This window comes from Camelus ferus, chromosome 35, assembly GCF_009834535.1.
Source record: "Camelus ferus isolate YT-003-E chromosome 35, BCGSAC_Cfer_1.0, whole genome shotgun sequence".
Taxonomy (NCBI): domain Eukaryota; kingdom Metazoa; phylum Chordata; class Mammalia; order Artiodactyla; family Camelidae; genus Camelus; species Camelus ferus.
This window is the reverse complement of record NC_045730.1, coordinates 15,106,126-15,129,753: the sequence shown is the minus strand read 5'-3', so window position 1 is coordinate 15,129,753 and position 23,628 is coordinate 15,106,126. Positions and strand designations below refer to the sequence as shown.

Below are 23,628 nucleotides of genomic sequence, written 5' to 3'. Positions count from 1 at the left end.
TCTGTAGGAAGCTAGGAGCTTTTAGATCTCCTTTCCCCTAGTTTGGAGAAGACAGTGCTGGAAGCTCTCCGACTGTACGCAGGTGTGGGGAAATGGCGTGAACCGCAGCTGGGACTGGGGGTCAGCCTGTTTACCTTCAGGGATTGTAAGCAACTCCATTAACACCTAGAAAGTTTTCTCAAAAAGAGTGAGGGCCTAGAAAAGTTTAGCTGGCAAAATGACCGAATTTCCAGTGACTGTGTGGATCCAGAGACAGATAGCTAGAGTCCCCACTGCCAGGGGCCGACCCTGGTCTGCACTCTTCGGCCTCTGGTCCATCTGTCCTGACCCACTGGGGCTTCTCCAAACCCAAGGTCATGCCTATGCATAAACAATCTTATTTTCCAAATGATTTCAAAGAGCTGTGAAACAGTTTTGAGTACAAAACACTTATTTGAAAATTAAATTAAATGCAAAGAATAGAACTTACTTTTTCGTTTTGTTAGATAAAGTCTCCAAGCCGGCTTGCAGATTTTTGCATCTCTCTGACGGCTGGAGTGACTTCTCATTCAGGTATGTGCTGTTTCATGAAAGAGATTAAAAATTGATTGCTTTATTTATTTAGTTATTAAATAGACCTTATTCTTTTAGAGCAGTTTCAGGTTTACAGCAGAATTGAGCAGAAAATACAGAGTTTGCACACAGCCCTCTCCACTCACACATATATATACTCCTCCACCCTCAACATCCTCATCAGTGTGGCATATTTGGTGCAATTAATGAACCAACATGGGCACATTATTATCAACCAAAGTCTGTAGTTTACATTAGGGTTCACTCTTGATGTATCACATTTTTTCTGTGGGTTTTGACAAATGCATAATGGCATGTAGCCACCACTATAGTATTATGCCAAATAATTTCATTACCCTAAAAATCCCTAGTGCTCCATCTATTCAAAGTGATTGCTTTAAAAGGAGAGCTTGTAAGATACGGTTAACAAAAATCAGATTTAATTGATAAAGTGTGCCCAAATGAAGTCTGATGATTTTCATTCCATTATTGGATGTGTCCATGAAAAAGGAAATTGATATTTTTACCTCCAACGATGGGTCTAAATTAAAAAACAAAAAAACAAAGAAACTTGACATGATAAAGTCAAATGGAAAAGAACTCTCCATTTGGAAGACTTTATTTTTTCAGGTTTTCATATTTTCAGGTTCATATGTGCAATGAACAGATTATTGGACATTTTTAATCATTGTGTATATAAACAGACCTTATTTTTTAAAAGATGTCGTCTCTGGTAGGAAGCATGCAGACACAGGAGATCAATAATTCTCTCCAAAAACAAAGGCAAGATAAATCTGGCCCTTGATGATTACAACATCTGTGATATCAGGGCCTGTTGCTTTTGTTTTATGAAACTGGAAAAAACTGGAGTTGGAACAAAACCAAATCAAAAAGCAAGCTAAGGAAATGGGTTATGGAGTCGAGCTGCCTAACGAGCCTTGGAGACACACGTGTGCTATTTAACCGATCCAGGTCTCAGTTTCTGCATCTCTGGTCCTTACCTCACAGTGTCATGGTCAGGATATGTACATGATAGAGGAAACAATAAAAGGCACTTGGTACCATGCCTGCCACAATAAATGCTCAAAAAAAACAACAACAACAACAACAACAAAAAAACCAAAAAGCAACTATCACTTTCCTTACACCTCAAAAATAGGCACACAACTCTGACTTCCTATTAACGCATTGATTTAATCACCCTGAAGGTATTTGCTGAGGAGCTAATATGCGCTGGGAGCCAGGCAAAGGAGGTCCCTTTCCTTGGTGGAGCTTGCAATCTGGTTAGGGAGAAAGATATATATCAAACAAAGGACCACACAAATGAAGGCAGAATTATGATCTGTGCTTGGGATCATTAAAACAGCAGTAGATGCCACGCAGGAGTGTAACGGGGAGCCACCTGCATATGGAGGGGGCCTCCGGACAGTGTCATTTAGGTGGAGATCCCCTGGGTAATCCAAGGGAGCTACTTTGGGCAGGTGGGGGGGACTTTCCAGATAGAGGGGGAAGCAGGTGCAAAGGCCCCAGAGTGTTTGGAAACTGAAAGAAGGCAGGCGGGGCTCAAGGCTGAAGGGCTAAAGGGTGTGTGGAGGAGTAAGTAGGGGCCAGAGCTCACAGACCTGGTAATCCATGTTTACAATTCACCCTAATAACAATGCGGTGGGCAGCCATAGTAGGTTTGGGGGCAAGGGAGTGATGTATGTGTGTGACCTCATGTATGTTTCAAGAAGGTGACTGTGCAGAGACATGAAATGAGAGAAGGCCAGACTACAGAGTTTTTGTTTTGTTTTGTTTTTGGGTTTTATTTCAGCCTTTAAAAACAGTTTGCTTTTCACAGTTTGAAACATAACTTAGAGTTGAACATTTGTAGTGGCTAAACTTCTATGCTTTAATATTTTCTTTTTTGAAAAATAGACAAACACATCAGGCTCGAGAATCAAGAACTTTCAAGAATATTCAAATAAGGAGGGGACTTTAAAAGTGCAAAGTAAAGAAATGGAAAGCTCAGGGAATAACCTTTCAGGAAGATTTCGGGGGCAATTTACATCTGGGTTTGTGAGGTTTGTTTTTTTTTTTTAAATCCCTGAGAATCAGGGAAAACAAACAAACAACAAAGGATGGGAAAGTGAGAGGCTTCTGCTGGGTGCTGGGAGAGAGATGATTGCTCTACCAGCCAGGATAGAATAGACTATGATGTGGTAACAGACATCACTCACTGGCAGGTGCTTTACATCACAAAGGTTTGTTTCATGAAATGCCCACTAGACATCTGAGTGGCTTTCTAGGGCGGCTATGTTCCACATGACTTAGAAACACCACGTACTGCAGTCTTGGGGCCACTTGGTTTCAGCAAACTGCTTCCATAATTGCTGTGTCAGGAGAAGAAAGGGCTGGCAGGTCTTAGTCTGTTGTCTGAAGGCTTCAGCCTGGCCAGAACTAGCTGCATGCCCTACTGTCAGAAAAGGGCAACCATCCTCTGTGCCCAGAGAAAAGAGGAGACCAGGACACAGGAGGGCACCGGAAGTCCTCACCCCCTGTCCATCAGCCGAAAGAGAAGCTGACAGATTTGAGATCTCTCCTGGAGATAAAGCTGACAGAACTTCATAATCAATTGGATACAGGAGGTGAGGGAGCAGGAGGGGAATCAAGGTAAAGATATAAACAAGACAGATTCATAATTAATCCTCCAGAAGAGCCTTCCAAAACCACGGAGCACAAAGTACAGATGGGCTCACAAAATCCCTCTTTGCCCCGATAAGGTATGTTTCCCCCTCCCCGTTTCCTTCCTCCTTCTGTCTGCGTGCCCCACCTCCTGTGCTTTCTGAATGTATTACCATTCTTTCCAAGGATTTGTTTATTTCTAATTCGCTGTGTATTTCACTCAGGCAGCACCCGTTAATGAAGTGAATTACCAAGCCAGCAGTGCTCTGAATTATGATGGCTTTGCAAGATTGAATTGTGAAATGGTGACAAGCAGGCCTCTGATAGGATTTACAGTCACATAACTTTCCTTAAATTGGAGAGTTATCTTTGTTACTAAAAAGTCCAAACAGCTTTGCCCATCTGAAATCACAGAAGGTCCATAGAAAGCAAGTGAGGGTATTTGGGGTAAAGCAGAGAGGAGAAAATAAAGAATGAAGTCAGAGGGCAAAGGGGGTCCTTAGATGTCAGCAGGGTCAGCCTTGAATCTGAGCTCCACTCTCTGACCTTGGCCTTTGAACCCAAGGGTTTTCTTTTTTAAATCTTTACTCAATAATGTAGCCATAGGGATGCTATAGATTGAATGTGTGTATCCCCCCAAAATTCATATGTTGAAATCCTAGCCCCCAAGGTGATGTATTAGGAGGTGGGGTCTTTGGGAGGTCATGAGGGGGGCCCTCATGAATGGGATTAGTGCCCTGATAAAATCAGCCCAAGAGAGCTTCCTGGTCCCCTTCCACCTCGTGAGGTTCCAGTGAGAGGACAACTGTCTATGGTGAGCCGAGCTCTCTGCAGACACCAGGTCTGCAGGTGCTATGATCTTGGACTTGTAGCCTCCATAACTGTGAGAAATAAATTTCCGCTATGTCAGAGCCACCCAGTCCAGGCACAGCAGCCTGAATGGACGACGACTGCATGGAAGGACTGTCCCGGATGTGTATAAAAACAGCTGACTCATGGACGTTACTCAGTAAAGGCTGTGTTCTCGTCAATGCATCACTGTGTTGTTTCCTGGAGCAGTCGCCGTCATTACCCTAGGGGTCAGAAACTCCTCCCACCCACAGAAAGTCACTTCACAGCAGAAGGAAGCCGAAAGAGAAGCCCCTCGAGTTCTCTTTGCTTCATTCATTTCATTCAAAGAAACTTCATAGTTCTCTTCCTTTTCACCTAATGTCATTAAAACCTTCCCAGGAAAACATTAAAAATGCACATGGAATACATAAACTTCAAATGTTTGTCTACATTAGACATCTGACCAATGCAGCACCTTTCAGTGTCTCTGAGACAAGACTCCCAGCTCATGCTGTTTCCAAGAATGTTGATTATTGGAATGAAAGAAATACCAGTTAACAGTAGAATTGCCATGCTTTTAAAATGCTTGAAGACCTGACACTGTAAGAGATGCCAGGAGTCCCTGGACCAGTAGAAGGCATTAGACCTAGGGAGGGAAAGTGTTAGATCGTCAGTCCTCTCTGTCGGGAGTAAGTGAGAATTAGGTGTTTCCTGCATCTGAGCCCATGAAGAGAACCATGAGGGAGTTACTTGCTCTTGAGAGAGAAAAAAGAAACTTCCCAGTTCTGAGTTGAGAGAGGTCATGCCCTGTGGACAGATCCTGTTTGAGAAGCTGGCATCCACCACAGATGAAGAAGTTGGAATAAACCCTCCTGAATTTCTGATATGGGGACATCTCTTAGACGAGTCAAAAGGGACAGAGAGAAACTGACTGAGACGAAAGTAGGAATTTCCAAGACCCGGAGTCACAAGGAACCTGGCAGGAGAAGAGATTGCTACAAGACACGTGTGGGCTGATTTGTAACCCAAGGAAGGAATACTGGGGACCAGGTTCGAAGGGCCCATTCAAAAGGACTGGATGTCAGGGAGGACCCGAAGTAACAGAGGAAGAACATGAGATCTGCGGCTGGGGATCTCACATTTAGGGAGAAGTCCAGGATATAAGTGGCGAGGGACCCCCTAAAACTTGGAACTCAAGTTGGCAGCCTGAGCAGTCAGATCTGGAAGAGGAAAGGCACAAGAGTCAGAAAGGCTGCCAGATAAGCTGTAAAAGCCACAATCTGGGGCCAGATGCTCATGGGTTCAAAATAAGAATTCTGTTTCTGTCACCTCTGATAGTTTTGTGTTTTGTTTTTTTTTTAAATTTCAACTTTCTGGTGAAAGCCCCTTTTAAGAAAGTCTTACCAGAATTAGCCAAAGACGAGAAAAGAACCAGCCCATGTATGGTCTGCCAAACCGTACAGTGGAGAGAGCCTCCCAGGACAAGTCATGACAGGGACGAGGCTCTCCTCCTGGACATCTGCTTGAACTTGATGCATCAAGTTGGCCTTGAAGACTCCAGACCAGAGAGTGGAGGGGGCTCTAACTGCCCTGCCAGGGCCCCTTTCATTGCCCCATTACAAGGTCACAGCCTCCGCTCACACGTCACGCTGCAGGACTGCTTGTCTGCTCGTTTGTAGCATCTCACCAACACTGTCAGGTCCCTGCTCCCTCAACATTCTGCCACATCCACCTTGCAAATCTGCTGCAAGGGAGAAATACAGCCTCTGGCCTAATACATTTCTATACCTGTCCCCTGAGGATGGCTGGGGGAAAAAAATCACCCATGTAGATGGTTTGATAGATTTACGGTGTCCAATTTGCCAGGCCTTTTGTCCCTTGACACTTCTGTTACACCTGCCATCCTGTCCCTCCCTCTCTCCTCAAAGATCCAGGTCCATCCCTTCATTTTTTTTCTTTCCTGAACCTTCACCCTTTCCCTGCGACTGTCTCCTGCTCCTCAGGCTCAGTTCTCTACCATCTCAAAGTCAAAAACAAAACAACTCATTCTGCTATTCTCCTCTGCCTACTGCCCTGCTTCTCCAAATTTCCTCCCACAAGCTGTTTCTTTTCTTTACCTGCAAACCCACTGAACCATTCTTGGAAAGCATCACCAAGTCCAGGGGATGTTAGGGCTCTTACTCTCCCTCCCCGCAGCATCTGAGTGGCTGGCCACTTGCTGGGCACATGGTCCCCATCACAGTCCTCTCTTTGTTCTTCTGCCTCTGATTGCTGATCAGGGTTCTTTGGCAGGTTCTTTCTTGGACCCGTCCAGTAAGCACTGGTGTCTCCCATGGTTCTTCCTTTCCTGCCTTTTATTTTAAAGCAACTGATTGGCATCCAGTTACAGTATTCCCCAGGACACTCTCTAGACCTCTTGTCTTCTTAGCCTGCCTGTCTCCTCCAAACATCTCAGCCAAACTCTTTTCCCTTCTGCTCCATCCTCATGGCCCCCAAGGTGGGCAGTCTCATGTGCAAGTTTGATCTTGTCATTTCCCTGCTCAGGACCTTCTGTGACCTCTCTGTCAGCCTCAAGACATGCTCCTTAGCTGAGCCATGCACAAGCTGGCCCCTGACCATGATTGCAGTCTCACCTTTTACTGACAGTTTGCTAGTCATTAAATGGTACAAATTCCTCTTTTTCCATTCCTTGCAAGTTTTATATTGTGGATGCTGCCTGCTTTTATTACATAATTATAGAATTTATCTGTTTGGTCTGGCAACCAAGCCTTCAGGCACATTTTCATCACTTCAGTATTTCAGGGGGAAAAATCTTTAATAAGATTGAGGGGAAAAGATACACAAAAAACAAGCATCTCTGCCATCATTGTTATCTTGTGGCTGATCTGCTTTTTAGAAATGCTCTCCTCGTAAGTCAGCTGAAAACCGACTGGCAAGATTTCACAAAGTAGCAAGAAGCTTTGGAGACTACAATGGCTACTGCAAAATAATAATAACCAAGGCCCTGATAATGCAAAGAATATCTCTTAAATAAAACGAGTGGTTCAATCCCTGCAAAGTAATGTCACCAGTATTTAGTGGGTATTCACAAGGACCTCTAAAACACAGAGTTAGTGTCACCTTCTGAGCATGCCTTGTAATTACTACAATCATGCAATCAGCCCCCTGGACAAGTCAAACATCCCAAAGAATAATTTGCTTGTAAGTGACCAAGGAGTTTCAAGAACATCCAAATTCTACTTACAGTGGCCAGAAAGGGGACAAATCTGAATTGAGAATCTAAATGAAAAGCTTTTAAGTGAATTAATTTTAATGTCTCTGAAGAAAGAATTTCTTAACAGATGGGGAATACGGGCTAAAAATGGAAAGCCCAAAGAAGAGGAATTCATCCATATATGTACCACTCCCGCTCCTTCCCCATTCCTGCGAAGAGGCACTGAAGAGCCAGGAGTGCATCCTGATCATCAGAGGAAACCCCTCCCCCCCATAGATTGGTGTAACAACTGGCCTGCTAGCTCCAGGATAGAGGGGACAGTGGCCAACTGTGTTCACTTCAAGCTCATCAAGCAAACATTTAATTAGAATGTGCACCCCCCTGGTGTGTAATTTCCCTGAAGGAAAAAGGCAAGATCCCAGCCCACTGGGATAGTTGGATTGCTCTCTTTAATTGACAAATTAATTTTCAGGTTTATAAATCACCCTCTTATGAGTTTTGTTAGCATAAGTCTGCCTTTGAAATACCAATCATACTCAAGAACTGGCAAAATCAAGTCTTGGTGCCCACAGAGATGAGGGGCAGACCCCAGCCTGCCTTTTTGTTCAGTCACTCACCAGGCATCTGTGCCACAGAGAACAGGGGCTACTGGAGAAAGGACAGTGGCCAAAACAGTGTCCTTTTGCTTGGAGCGAAGAAGAGTCTGGGGAGGAGGACAGACAAATGAGCAGACACTTACCACACTGAGTTTGCAGAAGGGATGCTGGCTATTTCCCACCATCATATTAATTTCAAGAAACCACAAATCTGTGTTGTGGTGGTTGTCACTTAATTCAGAATACAGGAACTGCTTTTCAAATGATGACATAGAACTTCACTCCTTTAAACATAAACATTGCAGCCACCTTAAACTGCAGGCCTTTCTGCAAATAATCTCTGCTAACCTGGTTTTTTACCTTAACTTTGACCTGTCTTTGGTTACCCTTGATAAATATTAATTAGCTAGCTCTTTACTACTAACTCGGTTACCCTGATGTATTCTGGCCCCTCTACCATTGTTGAAAGATAGATCTAAAATGAACACACATTATTTTATTTTACTCATCATGAGGGAACCAGTTCAAAGGAGAATTCGTAGAATAGACAAATTTATAGATTAGGAATACTGAAATGAATGTGCAAACAGAGGGAGGTCCACTGGACCTCCACCAGATAGGACATAATTTGCATATTTATAGATAAGAATTATTTTGTGTTACTCTGACTTAACTACAGCCTTCAGAGTTGTAAAACTGCTTCCAGGAGAATTAGAATCAGGTAACTCAGAGCTGTGTTATCTGAACAATGCAAACTTATTCATCGAAGCGCACGATTTTCCCTAAACCATTCACAGTATCACTGCCCATCACTATGACGCTAAAGGAAGGGTCAGTAATAATGAACCTAAGAGACATTCACTTAGTCTGAATTTCAGTCCCGTTCACTCCACAGCTTCCCCAAGGCGAACAGGTGGACGTGGTGTAGGTGTAAGGTCCTTTGAAGTACTCAGGAAGCACTGGCTTATCTAAGCAGCTTGAAGTAAGGACAAGACTGGTCCAAAAGGACAAGTCTGATATGGAGACTTATTAAAACGTCAAATCCAGATGGGCAAGAGTAGGGTCAAAGTAGAGATAAAATAAAAGAGGAGCAGATTGGAAACAAATGGAAGAAAAAAAGTGACTAACATTGGACCATTTGTGTCTCATTTCATTGGTTCTTAAGTATGAGATCTTTAGGGGCTTGAGATCAACTCAAAAGTGTAGACTTAGGGTGGAATTGGTCTCAATGCAGTGTTTCTAAAAGTCTTTTTAAACCCACCTCCAACATTTTCTCACTTGGTAGAGCCAAGATTATTCTGGTCTTTCTTTAATATGCTTTGAATTTGAAAACCTTGGATAAACTGAGTATATTTTTAATACTAATAGCCACATTCCCTGATTCTGCTTTGCTTTCCTGGTTATGCATGAAGATCATAACAGTAACATCTAGTAGATGGTCATTAGGTGCCAGGTATTGTTTCAAACTTTATACACGTGTCATCTCATTTACTCCAATGAATACACAAGACAGGGGCTGTGCCCATTCTACAGATGAGGGAAATAAGGCACTGGAAGATGAAAGGGCGTACAGAAAGTCACTCTGTTAGTTAGAACTGGAGTAGAGTTTCAAATCCAGACACCACGTGTCTGTGTTCTTAGCCACTGAGCTATTCAACCTTCCCTTAGAGGGAAAAATTGTCTTTCAATGGAGAGCCAGTCATTGTCCACAGCACCTGCCACTGTAGGTTACCTGACTCTTTAGTCTAAAGGAACTGACAAAGATTCTCTCCTTGACCAAACTCAGGCTCCTCTGAGGTCTGTTTCAACTAGGCTCCATTTGTGGGTGTGTCCTTAAGCACCCCAATTCCACAAGAACCCTGCTAAGTCAGCACTCCATGTATGATCACCCTGGATAGTTGACCAAATTCCTCAATCCCCGCCATCCCCCAGGTGATATCCAACCACCCTGGTCTGCCTTCAGCAAGAGTCTTATCAGGCCGGTTTGGAAAGAATCGCCCATTACCTTTGATGCTTCTTCCACTGCCCCTCGCCCTGTGCATTGGCTATAAATTCCCACATTTTCTTGTTGTATTCAGAGTTGGTCCAATCTCTCTCCCCTACTGCAAAGCTCCATTGCAGTGGGGAGGGTATAGCTCAGCAGTAAGAGTGCATGCTCTTGGGTTCAATACCCAGCACCTCCGTTAAAAAAATAAATGAATACATAGTAAACCTAATTACCTCTCCCAAAGTTTTTTTAGTTAAAAAAAAATTTAAACCTTTAAAAACTCCATTGCAGCAGTCTCTACACCTATTGCAACAGAACTGAATAGTCTGCCTTATCGTTTTAACAAGTGTCATGAATAACTTTTCCTTTAACAGAGCTGTTTTGCAACTTTATACACTGTAGATAAGGGATAGCAACATAAAACAACCCTTGTCTACAGGTATGCAAATGAGCTATGTCCAGTGGAGACACATCCCTCCTGCACAGCCAGAAGGTCTGTTTTTACCTCCCTTGGCAGATTCATCTCAATATCCCTAAGCTAGAAATGTGTCTGTTCCTTTGAACTGGTTTTAACACTTTGCCAGTCTTCTCACTGATGAATTAAATAATCTCTTTAAAGAGCAGTCATTTTCCTATCTGTAGAAGAGACATGATTTTACCTTTTTATTAAAGTTATCTTTCAACACTCTGAATGAGAGTGCCAGAAGCACTTGTAAACTGAATAAAGATTACCCTGACAAAGAGGATAAACTTCGGTGGCAAACTGAGCACAGTTCAGGTGCCCCGCTACGCACTACATGCTTAGCCCCTTGGAAATTATTTAGCACCCCCTATGCTTTCAGCTTCGTGTGCAAAATGGAGATAATACTATCTCCCCAATAAATCTGATGCAAAGTTTATGACTGAAAATGCATTAAAACACTCAGTACAGTGACTGGAACGGAGAGCCCACACAAGCAGCCCTCAGCAGGAGTCCTCACGGTGGCTGTCACTGTCACAGGCGGCCTCTGGAAGCAGTCCTTCTCAAACTGTGATGTGCCCAGGAATTGCCTGGGAAATTTACTAACATGCAGTTTCTGGTCCAGCAGCTCCGAGATGGGACCTGCTTGTCTGCATTTCTAACCAGCTTCCAGGTGACGCCACTCCTGCTGGACTGAGGCTCACGCTCTGTGTCACAAAGTCTTAAAACCCTCATGGATCAAATTCATCTGCACTGATAGTTTTGTAACAGCCTAGAGTAAAACTTTCAAGACATGGGGGTGGGTCTTACAGCCAGAAGCATTAGTGGGAAAAAGAAAGAAACACTTTGAAAATCTACAAGAGTAAAACAAGCTAAGTTACCATGTAATGAACAAGAGGTGGGTTTTTGGTTTCATTTTGGTTTGGTTTTTCCCAGATGAAGGGCTCGACAAAGGAAACAATCTAAGAGGAGATTTGTGGAACGGAGAATATTTAACATAATTGCTTTTCTGAGTCACATGCGGGATTCATGCCCCCAGGAGCTCTGCTACAGAAAACACACAAGTAGCCCCCCTTGTTGCTAACACTTCCACTCAGGCTTGACCCGCCCATCAAATTCAGCCCTCCACTGGGCATCATTCAAGCAAACGGGATGATAATTGGAGGCTGCAGCCTCTTTTTTTTTCCTTTTTCAGTTTTACTAGGTAGAATTATTACAGTTTGACTGCACAAACACATTAAATTGCATGCAAATGCATATATACAGTATACTGCACATTTTTTTTAGGTTACATGTATGTACTGATGATTGTTTCTAAGAACAGATTAGTGCTTTAGCTTTTAAACTTACATAGTTATCAAAGGAATAGTGCCAACCACAAAATAAGAATCAACAGAATGCAATAATCTAATCAAGATGTGCTTACACATATTTAAGAAATCCATCATCTTAGTTATAAATAATAAGTAGTTCATTTGTGTCCTTATTATTGTTACTATTTTTTAGATTCCTCATATAAATGATGTCATATGGCATTTTTTTTTTCTTTCTCTTTCCGGCCTACTTCACTTAGAATGACAATCTTCAGGACCATCCATATTGATTCAGCCTCTTCTGAGAGAAGGTCAAAGGACATGAGTTGGAAATAACTCGAACATATCAGATAAAAATCCATGTTTAAGTGCCCATACTAGCTATGTAATCCCACTCAAACCAAATCAAAGTCCCAATCAAACCGTTCTTTATCCCAACCAAAAAATAAAGGGAAATTTCTGTCAACTAAATATTTATTCCAACAAACTTGGATAAGTGAATTCTGAAATAAGACCATTAACAAGAAAATAACTTTTATCCGTATTCCACATTGACTCCAGGATGGTGTTTGAGATAGCCACATGGCACTGGATAATACTTGAGAACTTAAAAATGCTTAAATATTAGAACCATAACAACAGCTATAAAATAAGTTTAACCACCAAAGAGTGGAAGCCATCTTACAACCTGTAAGTCCATAGCTCATGTTTATATATTCATATTGCATACTCATTTTCAAGAAAGCATTGGTGAAACTGAGCAGGACTTTGTGGGGCCCTCCTGGATATAAAAGCCCCTCTGAATCCCCCATTTCTTATTTGCAGAAAAATGCTTTAGTTTCCTAGGGTTTCCCTGAGTTCCAAAGAGGAGGCACACTCAGGTACTAACTGGGGGGTGAGGGAACACAGAAACCAAGGAAAAACAGTTAAACAAGGAAAGTAATGAAAAGAGTTCAGGGTCAGAGTCCTCGTGCTGCCAAAAGATCGGCCCCCATCCCTGACGAGCCAAATTGAAACTCAGAGACAGGGTTTTAGAGCATAGAAGAAAAAAGACAGCTTTATGATTTTGTCAGGCAAAGGGGACCCACAGCAGGCTAGTGCCTTCAAAACGGTGAACCCACCTTGGGGATGAGGCAGGGTGGTTACATAGCCATAGCTCAAACAATAAAACATTGATAACAATGAGCAAAATCATTTTCTTGTCATAAGGTTTAGCGCGACATCATGGTGTCTCCAGGCAGACAATTCTACAGAGGCTAGCGACTGTCACTTTCTCAATCTCTTCATCTTGCAAATGCCTGCGGCATGGTTTTTTTGTTTTTTTTTTTTTTGATGATTTAGCCTATTTTTGCAGGGTTACAGTTCCATGACCTTCTACCTGGAGAGCAACTCAGAAGCCAAGCACGACTATAACTTTTGATTACGGGAATGAAATAGAAACAGTAAGATCAATACCTTTAGTCTTAACTGTGGGCCTGGAGCTGTGAGTAGCAACTGGTCAGTCAGGTTAGTTGACCATTTTAAGGGCAACCATAAAGGTAAGAACCTGTTAGCCTAAGTGTGGCCATTTTACTATTCCTCCTTCACTTGTTCCTCCTCCAGATAACAGTCTGAAGGATATCTCTGAGTTGTTCTTCGGGAACTAAGACCCACCCCCACCCAGGTGGAGGATGGTGACTCCAAGCTGAGAACAAGCACGCAGACCCCAGCCTGGTTGGCACCAGAAGGTCGATGATTATGATTCCTCAAACACCACCCTGTTACCTTTCCATCAGCCAATCAGAAGAAAGACATGCACACTGCACCCCTCGCCCCAGATGTTGCCTTTAAAAATCCTTCCCTGAGAAGGAGGGAGGATTATAGCCCAGCAGTAGAGTGTATGCTTAGCATGCATGAGGTCCTCGGTTCAATCCCCAGTATCTCCATTAAAATAAGTAAGTAAATAAATAAGCTTAATTACCTTCCTCCCAAACAAACAAAAACCAATAAAAATAAATAAAATAAAGTGTTTTAAAAATAATTTTAAAAGGAAAATTTAAAAAATAAAAAGAAAAGCCCCTGCCATCAGAAAGCCATCAAGGAGTCCAGGTCTTTGGAGCATTATCTGACTGTGCTCCTTGCTTGGCGCCCTGCAATAAATGCTATATTCCTCTCACCACAACCCAGTGGCAGCAGATTAGCTTTGCTGCCTGGTGGGCGAGCAGATCCCAACTGGTAACATTAGGTTCAAAGACTGGGGACATCGTGTAGAGAATTTTACATACAGACTCTTCCTCAAAAAAAAAAAAAAAAAAAAAAAACAAAGTTTAATAGGGCGGCACAATGGCTTCTGATCATCAGAGCAAGGAAACTCTGAAGCAATGAAAAGCTGATGCTGAGACGGCGTGCCAATGTGGCGAAGTTGCCCAGGCAATGCTGGAGGCTGCAAGGAAGTTACATGCTATCAAAACACAAACTCGCCAAAAGCCAGTCACTGAACACATCTGGACAGCGAGCAAACTCCTAATTGACTGATCTCTTCAAAACCGGTGGCTCTTATAAAGGCAGTTTGAGTTTACTTGTGGAATTCAGGTTAGTGTTATCAGAAGGAAAACCAGTGCAAAAAAAAAAAAAAAAAAAAAAACTTTCAGAAATCATGTGCAGACATCTGGGGGCACTTGAATTATGAAATAAAATGGGGAGAAGAATATGTCATAATAAAATAAAAAACAGCAGGTGGAATGTCTCATCTCACTAAAGCAATTTTATAAATGTAAGAGGAGGCAAAATCATGATGATCTATCACAGAATAACAATGATTTTTGAAATTCTGAAGTGCAAAGAGGGGACCTACTTCACTCAGTCAACAGAAAACATGCTAGAATCCTGCTATCAATAAAGATTTTTTTCTGTGGCTCATATTGTGTAAAACAATGATGAGAAAACTATAAACTAGAATTTGTTCAAAAAGCAACTTCCAGAATTTTCCCTTAGTTTCCTGTTATACATTTTTACATCTGTCTTTGAACATAATTGTGTCTTCCTCATCTGTTAGTAGCCCCCTCCCAATATATTTGCACAAATGGATGAATGTATAAATGATCAACGAGCCTGAGATACTTCGAGATTATAACTTATCCAGGGAAAAACAGATTCCAGAGCTGGTCAGAAAAAGTAAAATAAAATTCTAGGGAAAAAAAAATGTCAACAGGAAGAATTAGAACCAAAAGGATCTTCCGATTAACCCCCCAGCTAATTACAAGACTTAATTAACCAGAAGAGCCCAGTCTCTGTTCATTCTATTTAATTGAGATTTTACTGCGTTTAAAATGATGTCCAAATATTCTCATTAATAATGAATGAAAGCATATGAAAACTAGCTAACCAGATTTACTGTGCTTAGGTAAACCATAATTGAGTAGGGTTATGAGTGTCGTAGACCAGTCCATCTCAAAATGGAGCAATATAATTACACATGAAATTCAACAAGGAAACAGCACAACGTAATAATCCTTGAAAAGAGGAAATACAGTTACTCGAATGAGGTGTTGGCAGCTGAGCAGGCAGTCAATCAAGTCTCATTCCACGAAACTCAGGAGCAATATACCTACTCAACAAAACTGAACTCTTCGATTACATTAACGTGTATTAATCTCATATCTTCATATTTACAATCTCCCAGCTGATAAAGTGTCCTGCTGTTATCTCACTGAAAATTTGGAACAATAGGAACCTAGTTAAATCAGAGCTGCTGCATCTGGTTAGGAATTTTTTGTAACTGGGCAGAGTTGATGGGCTCTGTCTCCGTTTATGACAGGACCTCTTTCCTGCCACATCCCGGTTCTCCTTTAAAGCACCCCCCCCCCCCCAGAGGATATTCATTCTTGCTGGTTGACTAATTCCTCGTTCCCATTTCTGACTCCTCCGAAAAACTAGTTTGTGAGTAGGATCATACATGGTAATGAGTTCTAATGAGCTTTTAACGGCTCCCACTTCACAATGAACATATTTGCATTTAAAAGTGTGTCCTTAAGGAATGTTTTTCTGCCCTCCTATCCAACCCTGCTGGCAACGAGAGCCCCATTCTGGTCTAGTCTAGTACTGCAACGACTTGGAGCCTCCTAGAGATGCTCCAGCCCCTCTTCCTCCACTTCTGGTGCCTACATCACCCAATTCTCAACTTCCCCCCAACTCCACTGGATAGATTGGCCTTTCTCACTTTTCACCGTGGGGATCTCTCTTGGCCATGGGTCACAATGACTGTGACCACACTCACAGCACCACCATTGGCTCCTCTTGCCCTGGATAACACGTGTCCTCTGTCCACCTTCAGCTCTGGCCTCCCAGAGCCTCACTCCATCCCGTCACCTGACCCCCTGCCAAGCCAGCCCCAGGCCCCCTCACTGAGACTCAGAGAAGTCAGTCATCTAAGCCAAGGCCCTAAAGTCGGGAGTTGGCCTCTGAAGCAGGTGCCAAGTTTTGGAGAGAAATGGGTTCCTCAAGCCCCCATGTGAGCCCTCATTCCTCCATAAATGTCAGGCCACAGGCAGGGGCCAAGGTGTGAGCTAAGAAGGCCATGAACAGGATGACCCTGAGTGGGAACCATTTGGCTGTGGATTCTTAATTTGAGCCCAGGGGACCCAACCACTGCTGCATCAAAACAGCTGCATCAAAGTGTCTTCCTTTGGTCTGAACTGTTCATTTTCCTGATATACAGACCTTCAGGGAACTTAATCTACAAGAATTTTACAGGCATTAAGTGTATGTGAATACAGGCATACCTCGGAGATACTGTGGGTTTGGTTTCTGACCCCCAAATAAAGCAATTATCCAATAAAGTAAGTCACACAAATTTTTTGGCTTCTCAGTGTTTATAAAAGTTATGCCTACACTGTGCTGTCGTCTATTAAGTTTGCAATAGCATTATGTCTAAAAAAAAAAAAGTACACACTTTTTAAATTAAAAAGTATTTCATTGCAAAAAAATGCTAACCATCATCTGAGCCTTCAGCAAGTCATAGGGGTAACATCAAAGACCCCTGATCACAGACCACCATAGCAAATACAATCATCATGAAAAAGTTAGAAATATTGTGAGAATCACCAAAATGTGACACAGAGACATGAAGTGCGCCAATGCTGTTGCAAAAATGGCGCCAATAGACTTGCTCAGCAGAGTTGCCACAAACCTTCAATTTTTAATAAATGCAAGTATCTGTGGAGTTCAATAAAATGAGGTCTGCCTGTGTAAGAGAACCAAGAAGTTGAGATAAATGCCCACACAATGTTAGCATTTTGTTATCTAACATTCTTTCTTTTCAATTCTACCAAAACTTGAATGTATTTGTTAATTCAAGAAATACAATATTTGGAATGATGATTTTTATTATAGCTGTGAGTTTTTCTTAGGCTATGAATGCTTCCATCTAATTCAACTACTTATCATTTTTTTTCCCTCGACTCTTCTGTATTTTTTCCCAGTAATAATACATATTTTCTCAACTTCTTAAATCTCTCTATGAGATACAATTGAATGTAATTTGGAATTTACAAGTCTTATCACAGTCTCATTCTGCCTGAGCAACTCTAAATACAGAAAGTACAGCCTGTGTACATTTCTTCAGTGCTCCTGCAACACTTTGCTTAAGATTCCTGAAATTAAAATGACGATTCTTTGACATCTTTTCCGTCTAGTCATTGCTGGCTTCTGGAAAACACCAGAAGCCCTACTTAGTCTGTGTCCCGACCTGAAACTTCTCACTTACGGGTTGTCTGACATGGAAGTACTGACCATTTTGCCAAGGGAGTAGGCACGGAGCTAAAAATAAACAGAAATCAACAATTTGCGATGCAATTACGCAGCCATCCATTAATCTAGTTTATGAATGACAGCTATAGTGGAATGCCTTGAGAAATCAAGATCTTATCTATTACATTACTTCAGTCTACTGGGCTGGATAATACCAGGATAATTCACTTTATAATCTACCAAGTATTTACATTTAATCTCTGGAACAACGCTGTCAAATATTTTTATCACCAGTTTCATATAGTAAATATAATTCATTGCTGTTAATCTAATATATTCTGTTTGTCCAGCTCACTTACTCTAATATTTGCTCTGCAATAATTCTTTAATCTCATTGAGACCTCCCCCAACACATACATCCTATGTGTTTTCTTTCCCTCCTTCCTTCGACTCACACCCTCAAAACACCCTCTTAATTCTCTTGCCTCTCTCTCTGTCACTCTTGCCTGGCAAATTCAGAGCCCTGGATGTACCCAACTCTACCAAATGGGATGACCCCCCCCACCCCAGACCAGCCAACTACCTCTGGAGAAAAATTATATAACTCTGCTGGATGATTTCACTTTAAATTCAGCTCTGCAGACTTTAAATGGGCATTTAGTAATAATTGCCAATCTTATAATGTGTCCCTACTAAATTTCACTCTCTTTCAAAATCATCACTTCATTTCTTCTCTCTGCCCCAACCTCCTACACCCCCTACTCCCGGGCTCCCTCTCAGCTGATGGCCTTATGTTGCACTTCACTGGGAAAACAGAAGCCCACAAAGGGTAGCCCCTTCATACATCTTCCAATGTATCAAGACCCTCTTACCTTCTGTGCTTCCATTTGTCTGCCATAACCATACCAGAGGCTGGTGGCTTAAACAACAGATGTTTATTTTTTCATAGTCCTGGAGGCTACAAGTCCAAAATCAAGGGGCCATCAGGATTGGGTTCTGGTAAGACCTCTCTTCCTGGCTTGCAGATAAGTCACCATCTCACCGTGTCCTCATGGCCATTTTTCTATTTGTGCCTGTGAGGAGAGAGCTCTCTGGCGTCTCCTCCTCTTTTTACAAAGGCACCAGTCCCACTGCGTTGGAGCTCCATGCTGATGACCTCATTTAACCTTAATTAGCTCCCTAAAGACTCTGTCCCTAAATACAGTCACACGTTGGGGTCGGGGGAACTTAGGGCTTCAGCATACAAAGTTTGGTGAAGACACAAATCAGTGCTGAACACTGCTCATCTTCTCTTACCGTGAGTTACAACAGAAAATAGTCCTTTGCTCCCATCAAAAGCCAGTAGCCCCTCCCCAACCTGCTCTGATCCCCAGCCTGTATCATTTCACAAGAATATCACTGACCCCACTCATCTCTCCTTTTGCATAACCAGAGTCTCTTCTCTGGATCATTCTTACCAGAATTTAAACATTCTCCTCCCTTGACTCCATAGTCCTTCTCCATCTCCCAACTCAATTTTCTACCTCCCTTTGAAACACTGATTCTCAAAGAATTATCTAAAATCCCTGCCTCCCTTTGCCAACAATGTATTCACTCATTAGACCACTCATATCTGGCTAAAACTGCTTGCCTCAAACTTTCAACATCTTCCATGCTCCAAATTCAATGGGCACGTCTCTTTTCTCATCTTCTTCAATTTTCCAGCATGATCTGACCCAGGTGACCACTCTCCTCCCTGAAAACTCTCCTATTCTCAGATCCACTACGTCACACCCTCCTGGTTCTCTTCTGCTCGCTTCTACTCCTCTTTCAAACCTCTAAATACTGGCATGCCTTAGAACTTGCTCCCGCAAAGTTCATCTTCTCTTCTCCAGCTATTTCTAGTGCTAAGTGATCTCATCCCATTCCTTGGCTTTGAACACTGTCCCTCTCTGGCCATAAATCTGAATTTATACGTGCAGCTCTGACCTCTCTCTTCAGCTCCAGATGCATTTAAACAGTCCCAGTGCCTATCTGATGGTCTCTCCTGGACACCTAATAGTCTTGTCAAATGTAGGGGTTCCAAAATGACACCCCTGACTTCCTTTTCCAGGCTTCCCCATCTCAGTGAATGGCAATGAGCTGCTCAAGTCAAAACTGTATCCCCCTTGCTTTCTCCTCATCTCTTATCTCCAGTCTTTTGGCAGCTCTGCCCCAAATCCATCCACATCTCCTTATCTCTGCTTCCATCACTGCAGCCCATGGCACATCTTCTCTTGTCTGGACTGGAGCCAGGGCCTCTGAACCTACCTTTCTGTCTCCATTTTTGCCCCACTCCCATCCATTCTCCATGCACCTACCAGAGGAAACTTTTCAAAATGTAAATCATGTTTTGTTGTCCCCTTGCTCAACACTCTTCAGTGATTTCACTTATTATTGGAATAAAACTCAAAGTCGTCACCAAGGCCAGCATCCTACACGGTTGTCTGACTCACCAGCTGTCTCACGATTCTCCCCGCATCTCCCCTCTGCCCTCCACATTCCCTTCTTTCTGCTTCTTGAACACGCCAAACCAGCATCTGGGCCCTCATGGTCCCCTCTGCCTTGAACATTACCTCTCATCCTTTAGGTCTTAACTCAGATGTCATCCCCTCAAAGTGACTTTGCCTACTCCCATTTCTAGCACTGACTTTCTATTTTCGCATGCTACTTATCACTACTTATCTGCCCAAGAGGGCAGAGCTTTGGTCCGTCACCTCCCTGCCGTATCTCCAGCACCAAGCACCTTCCTGGCACATTAATAATAAAAACTCATTGAAAAAATGAAATTGATCACCGACTGTCTCCCTCCCAGCTGCCAAAAGAAGCCCATAATTGTCTTCCCCCGATCCTTCATTTGTCCCCGCTCCAACTGTCTCTAAGGAAGGCTATCTCAGCCAGGCTGGTCCTGGGCTCTTTGTATGTCTGAGTCAGAGAGCTGACAGAGAATTAATGGAAGATAGATCCTTCAGGCTTAGGAAGGGAAAGACTTAGAGAAATTGGTTGTCAGCCAGAAATAATAAAGAATAGAGGTCTGGGTGAGGAAGGGAAGAGAGGGAGCACTGAAAAGAGGGGAAAAAACCCATGTGGGTCCAGGTGTGAGTGAGCTCTTTTCAGGACTTGTCAAATTTGAGTCTCTGGAGCAGGTGGGACAGAAAAAACTGAAACACTTAAGTGGGATATGAGCAGCAGAGCTAGGAATTCTGACTTGGACCCCTTTTCATGTATCTTGAGAGGAAGGAAAATTAAGGACATAATTTACACACACACACATTTTTTTTTTTTTTTTTTTTTTTTTTTTTTGCCTGTTGAATTTCACTTCCTTAAACGCCAGCCCAAGGTTGAACTATCTGAGACCATGACTCCAAGAGAATTACAGACATACGAAGAAAGGGAAGTTCAGAGAGGTTATGGGCCATAACCACAGTCACTGAGTAAATAATGCCAAACAAAGGTTCAAACACAGGACTTCTGCCTACATGGCCTGGGCTTATATTCCTACACCATCTGCTTCTTTCCAAAACAAGAAATGAGGTTAATTGGACATGTCTTGTTTCCAACAACGTGGCCTCCTTCTATTACCCCTTTTCCTTCTAATTGCTCAGGGTAATGTAAGCCAAGCTCACCAATTTACGGTTCCCAAAATGTATCTGTACCCTCCCTCCAAATATCACAATAACATTTGTTCCATCTTTAGTTTTCTATCACTTCTCCTCTTCCCTGAGATCCCTCAGAGATGACCAGTAGTGGGCATCCAATTACATGGGTAAGGAACACTTAGTTCCTGGCAGATAATTTGTCTCCATCTGGAGAACAGAATTTACTTAAAGTGACAAGGTGATCTCTGATTAGCTCTTCAACTGTCTGGGGTGTCCAGTCTCTTCACTGTGCCTGATGTTTCCTATTTGAATATCATGGTTCTTGAGACAGAAGTTGGAAACAAGTAGGAATGGAGCAGTTCTGATTTCCCCAACTTCTGGGAACAAAAGCCAAGCTGCCCCAAGCAACAAGCATATTCCTTCCTTCCTTGGTTTTTCACTTAAAACACGGCTACCAAAAAAAAAAGCAGAGGTTCATTCTATTTTTTAGCCTTTTCCATGACCTTTTAACATCTTTATGCCCCTCTTCTGCATAAATTTTTGTACACACCCTTTAATTTTCCACACAAATTTTCTGAATCTGAGATCATGTCATCATGCTCTCATTCATAAGATGCTTCCTAGTTTTTTTTCATTTGCATCTATAGCATCAGAATTTTATTAGTAGTACAGCACATGGAGCTATATTCAATATCTTGTGATAACCTTTAGAATATGAAAATGAATATATGTATACATATGCATGACTGGGATGTTATGCTGTACACCAGAAATTGACACAACATTGTAAACTGACTATATGTCAATTAAAAAAAAAGAATTTTATTTTTAAAGAGTTTTTCTGCCTGGCAAGCCTTACATAGACATATGTGTTTTCCAAATAGATAAGGAAGAGGTGATAAAGTGATAACCATGATACAGATAATTCTTTAAAAATTATCATCTCAAAGACTAAGGACTCTGAAATACTTTGTAAAAGAGGTGGTGCACTTTCATATGATGAAGTCGTGAATATTTTCATCGCTCATGATCATCCCCCAAATCTCTCTATGAGGGTCACCCCAGGAACAGATCCTGATAACTACTTCTTGGAGCCAATTTAAATGCTTAAATATGCAAGTGCTAGGAAGTTAGTGCTCACAGGTGTCGAAGATGCCGTGGTGTCGGGACACCTTCAGAACTGGGGCATTTGTCTCTCCAGCTGCCAGAACCGTGGTCTGCTGATACCCACGTGGGTCCTTCCTCAGGAACTACTCTTGGATGAAGGAGCTGCTTCCTCTGAGATCACATGGCCCCAGAAGGCAGCTGCATCCCATGGCGGATCAGTGCCTCGCCCCTTACCTCAATCCAGCCCAACTCCAAGGAGACATTCCAGCTTCCCAGTTCCCTGTGGCCAAGACCTTTGTTGCAGCAGCATTAAAGTGTGAGCTCTGCCCCTGCCGTTCCTGCTTCCCTCACCCCTCATAGGCATTGTCCCCGGGATCACTTCCTAATAAATGTCCTATATACAAATCTCCATCCCAGAGTCTATTTCTCAGGGAACCCAACTTCCAAGGATCCCTAATACAATCAAAATTATATAGTATGGAGTTTAATTCATCCGTGCTTCTAACTGGTATGCAAAAAAAATCATATATGTAAACTGTCCAATTAATTAGACCTAATAAGATACAAGAATTCAAAGGATGCATACAAAGTTAGAACAAGTCTTCAACTGAATTTTATTTCTTTTTGGGGACATTTTCCATGGGTATACAGCCCCTAGATATAAAGAAAACAAGTGGAGAAATGAAAAACTCTGCAAATGTTTGCTTTATACATTCCTTTTTAGACTCTATTCTAGATTTTGTTAATTTTAACAGTTTAGAATTTATAATTTCATGTATATAATTTAAATTTTAAATTGGGATACAGTATGAGCACCTACTAATGATATCAGGTCCCTCATTTCACTTTTACTCAAGAGAACAACAGTCTTTAAGCCAATAGAAATCATGCCACATGAGGAGAAACATGGTATTTTAAAATAAATTGAAAAAACAAACAAACAAAACTTTGGGAAAAAGCTCCTATTTAAAATGGTCAACAACTCTAAAACTTCTAGGAAATATCATTTTTAATCTCCAAAATACTGCATATATATATACTCTGGGTTATTTTTTCCCCTAAAGTAACTCCCCACAAGTAGCAATTAAGAGTTGTTTTATGGGACAGAATTTAGCCAGTCAGAGGCAAGGGCTGTGAATCAGAAAGACAAAATGTATCCTATCGTATCATATTCTGTGTTGCCACAATACTGATCTTCTCTTTACGGAAGGGTGGCCCACAGGCCCACAGCCCCTCTCGACATTAACAGAGGATAACGTACTGCTCCACGGCAAACAGAGCCTTAAATAATTCTGCCCCTCCCTTTCCACCATCCCCGGCTGAACAGGTAAAATGCATTGATGTCGTTACGGCTCACAACACATTGATTAATCAGGTAATACACATTCTAAACACTTAGTGAAATGGACTGGAAAAAAACTATTTTACTGACTCTCAGGGACAGCAATTTATCTTCTCCTACTTTAATGGCAGTGCTGTATCTATGTCTTCACAGGCAATGGCACTTAAAAACGATCAAAAGTGCCTCGGTTTCGTGGATGTGACACCACTTAAAGTCCA

General features: G+C 42.2%; 1 protein-coding gene across 2 annotated transcripts in view; it reads right to left on the bottom strand.

The window, feature by feature from the left end:
* Positions 1-23,628, bottom strand: part of ST8SIA6 (ST8 alpha-N-acetyl-neuraminide alpha-2,8-sialyltransferase 6) — a 137,380-nt gene that overhangs the window by 80,868 nt on the left and 32,884 nt on the right. For both annotated transcript variants that reach the window (XM_032473656.1, XM_032473657.1), the window contains exon 3: positions 470-559. In XM_032473656.1, the coding sequence (XP_032329547.1) occupies positions 470-559 (90 nt within the window). The remainder of the gene's footprint in view (positions 1-469; positions 560-23,628) is intronic.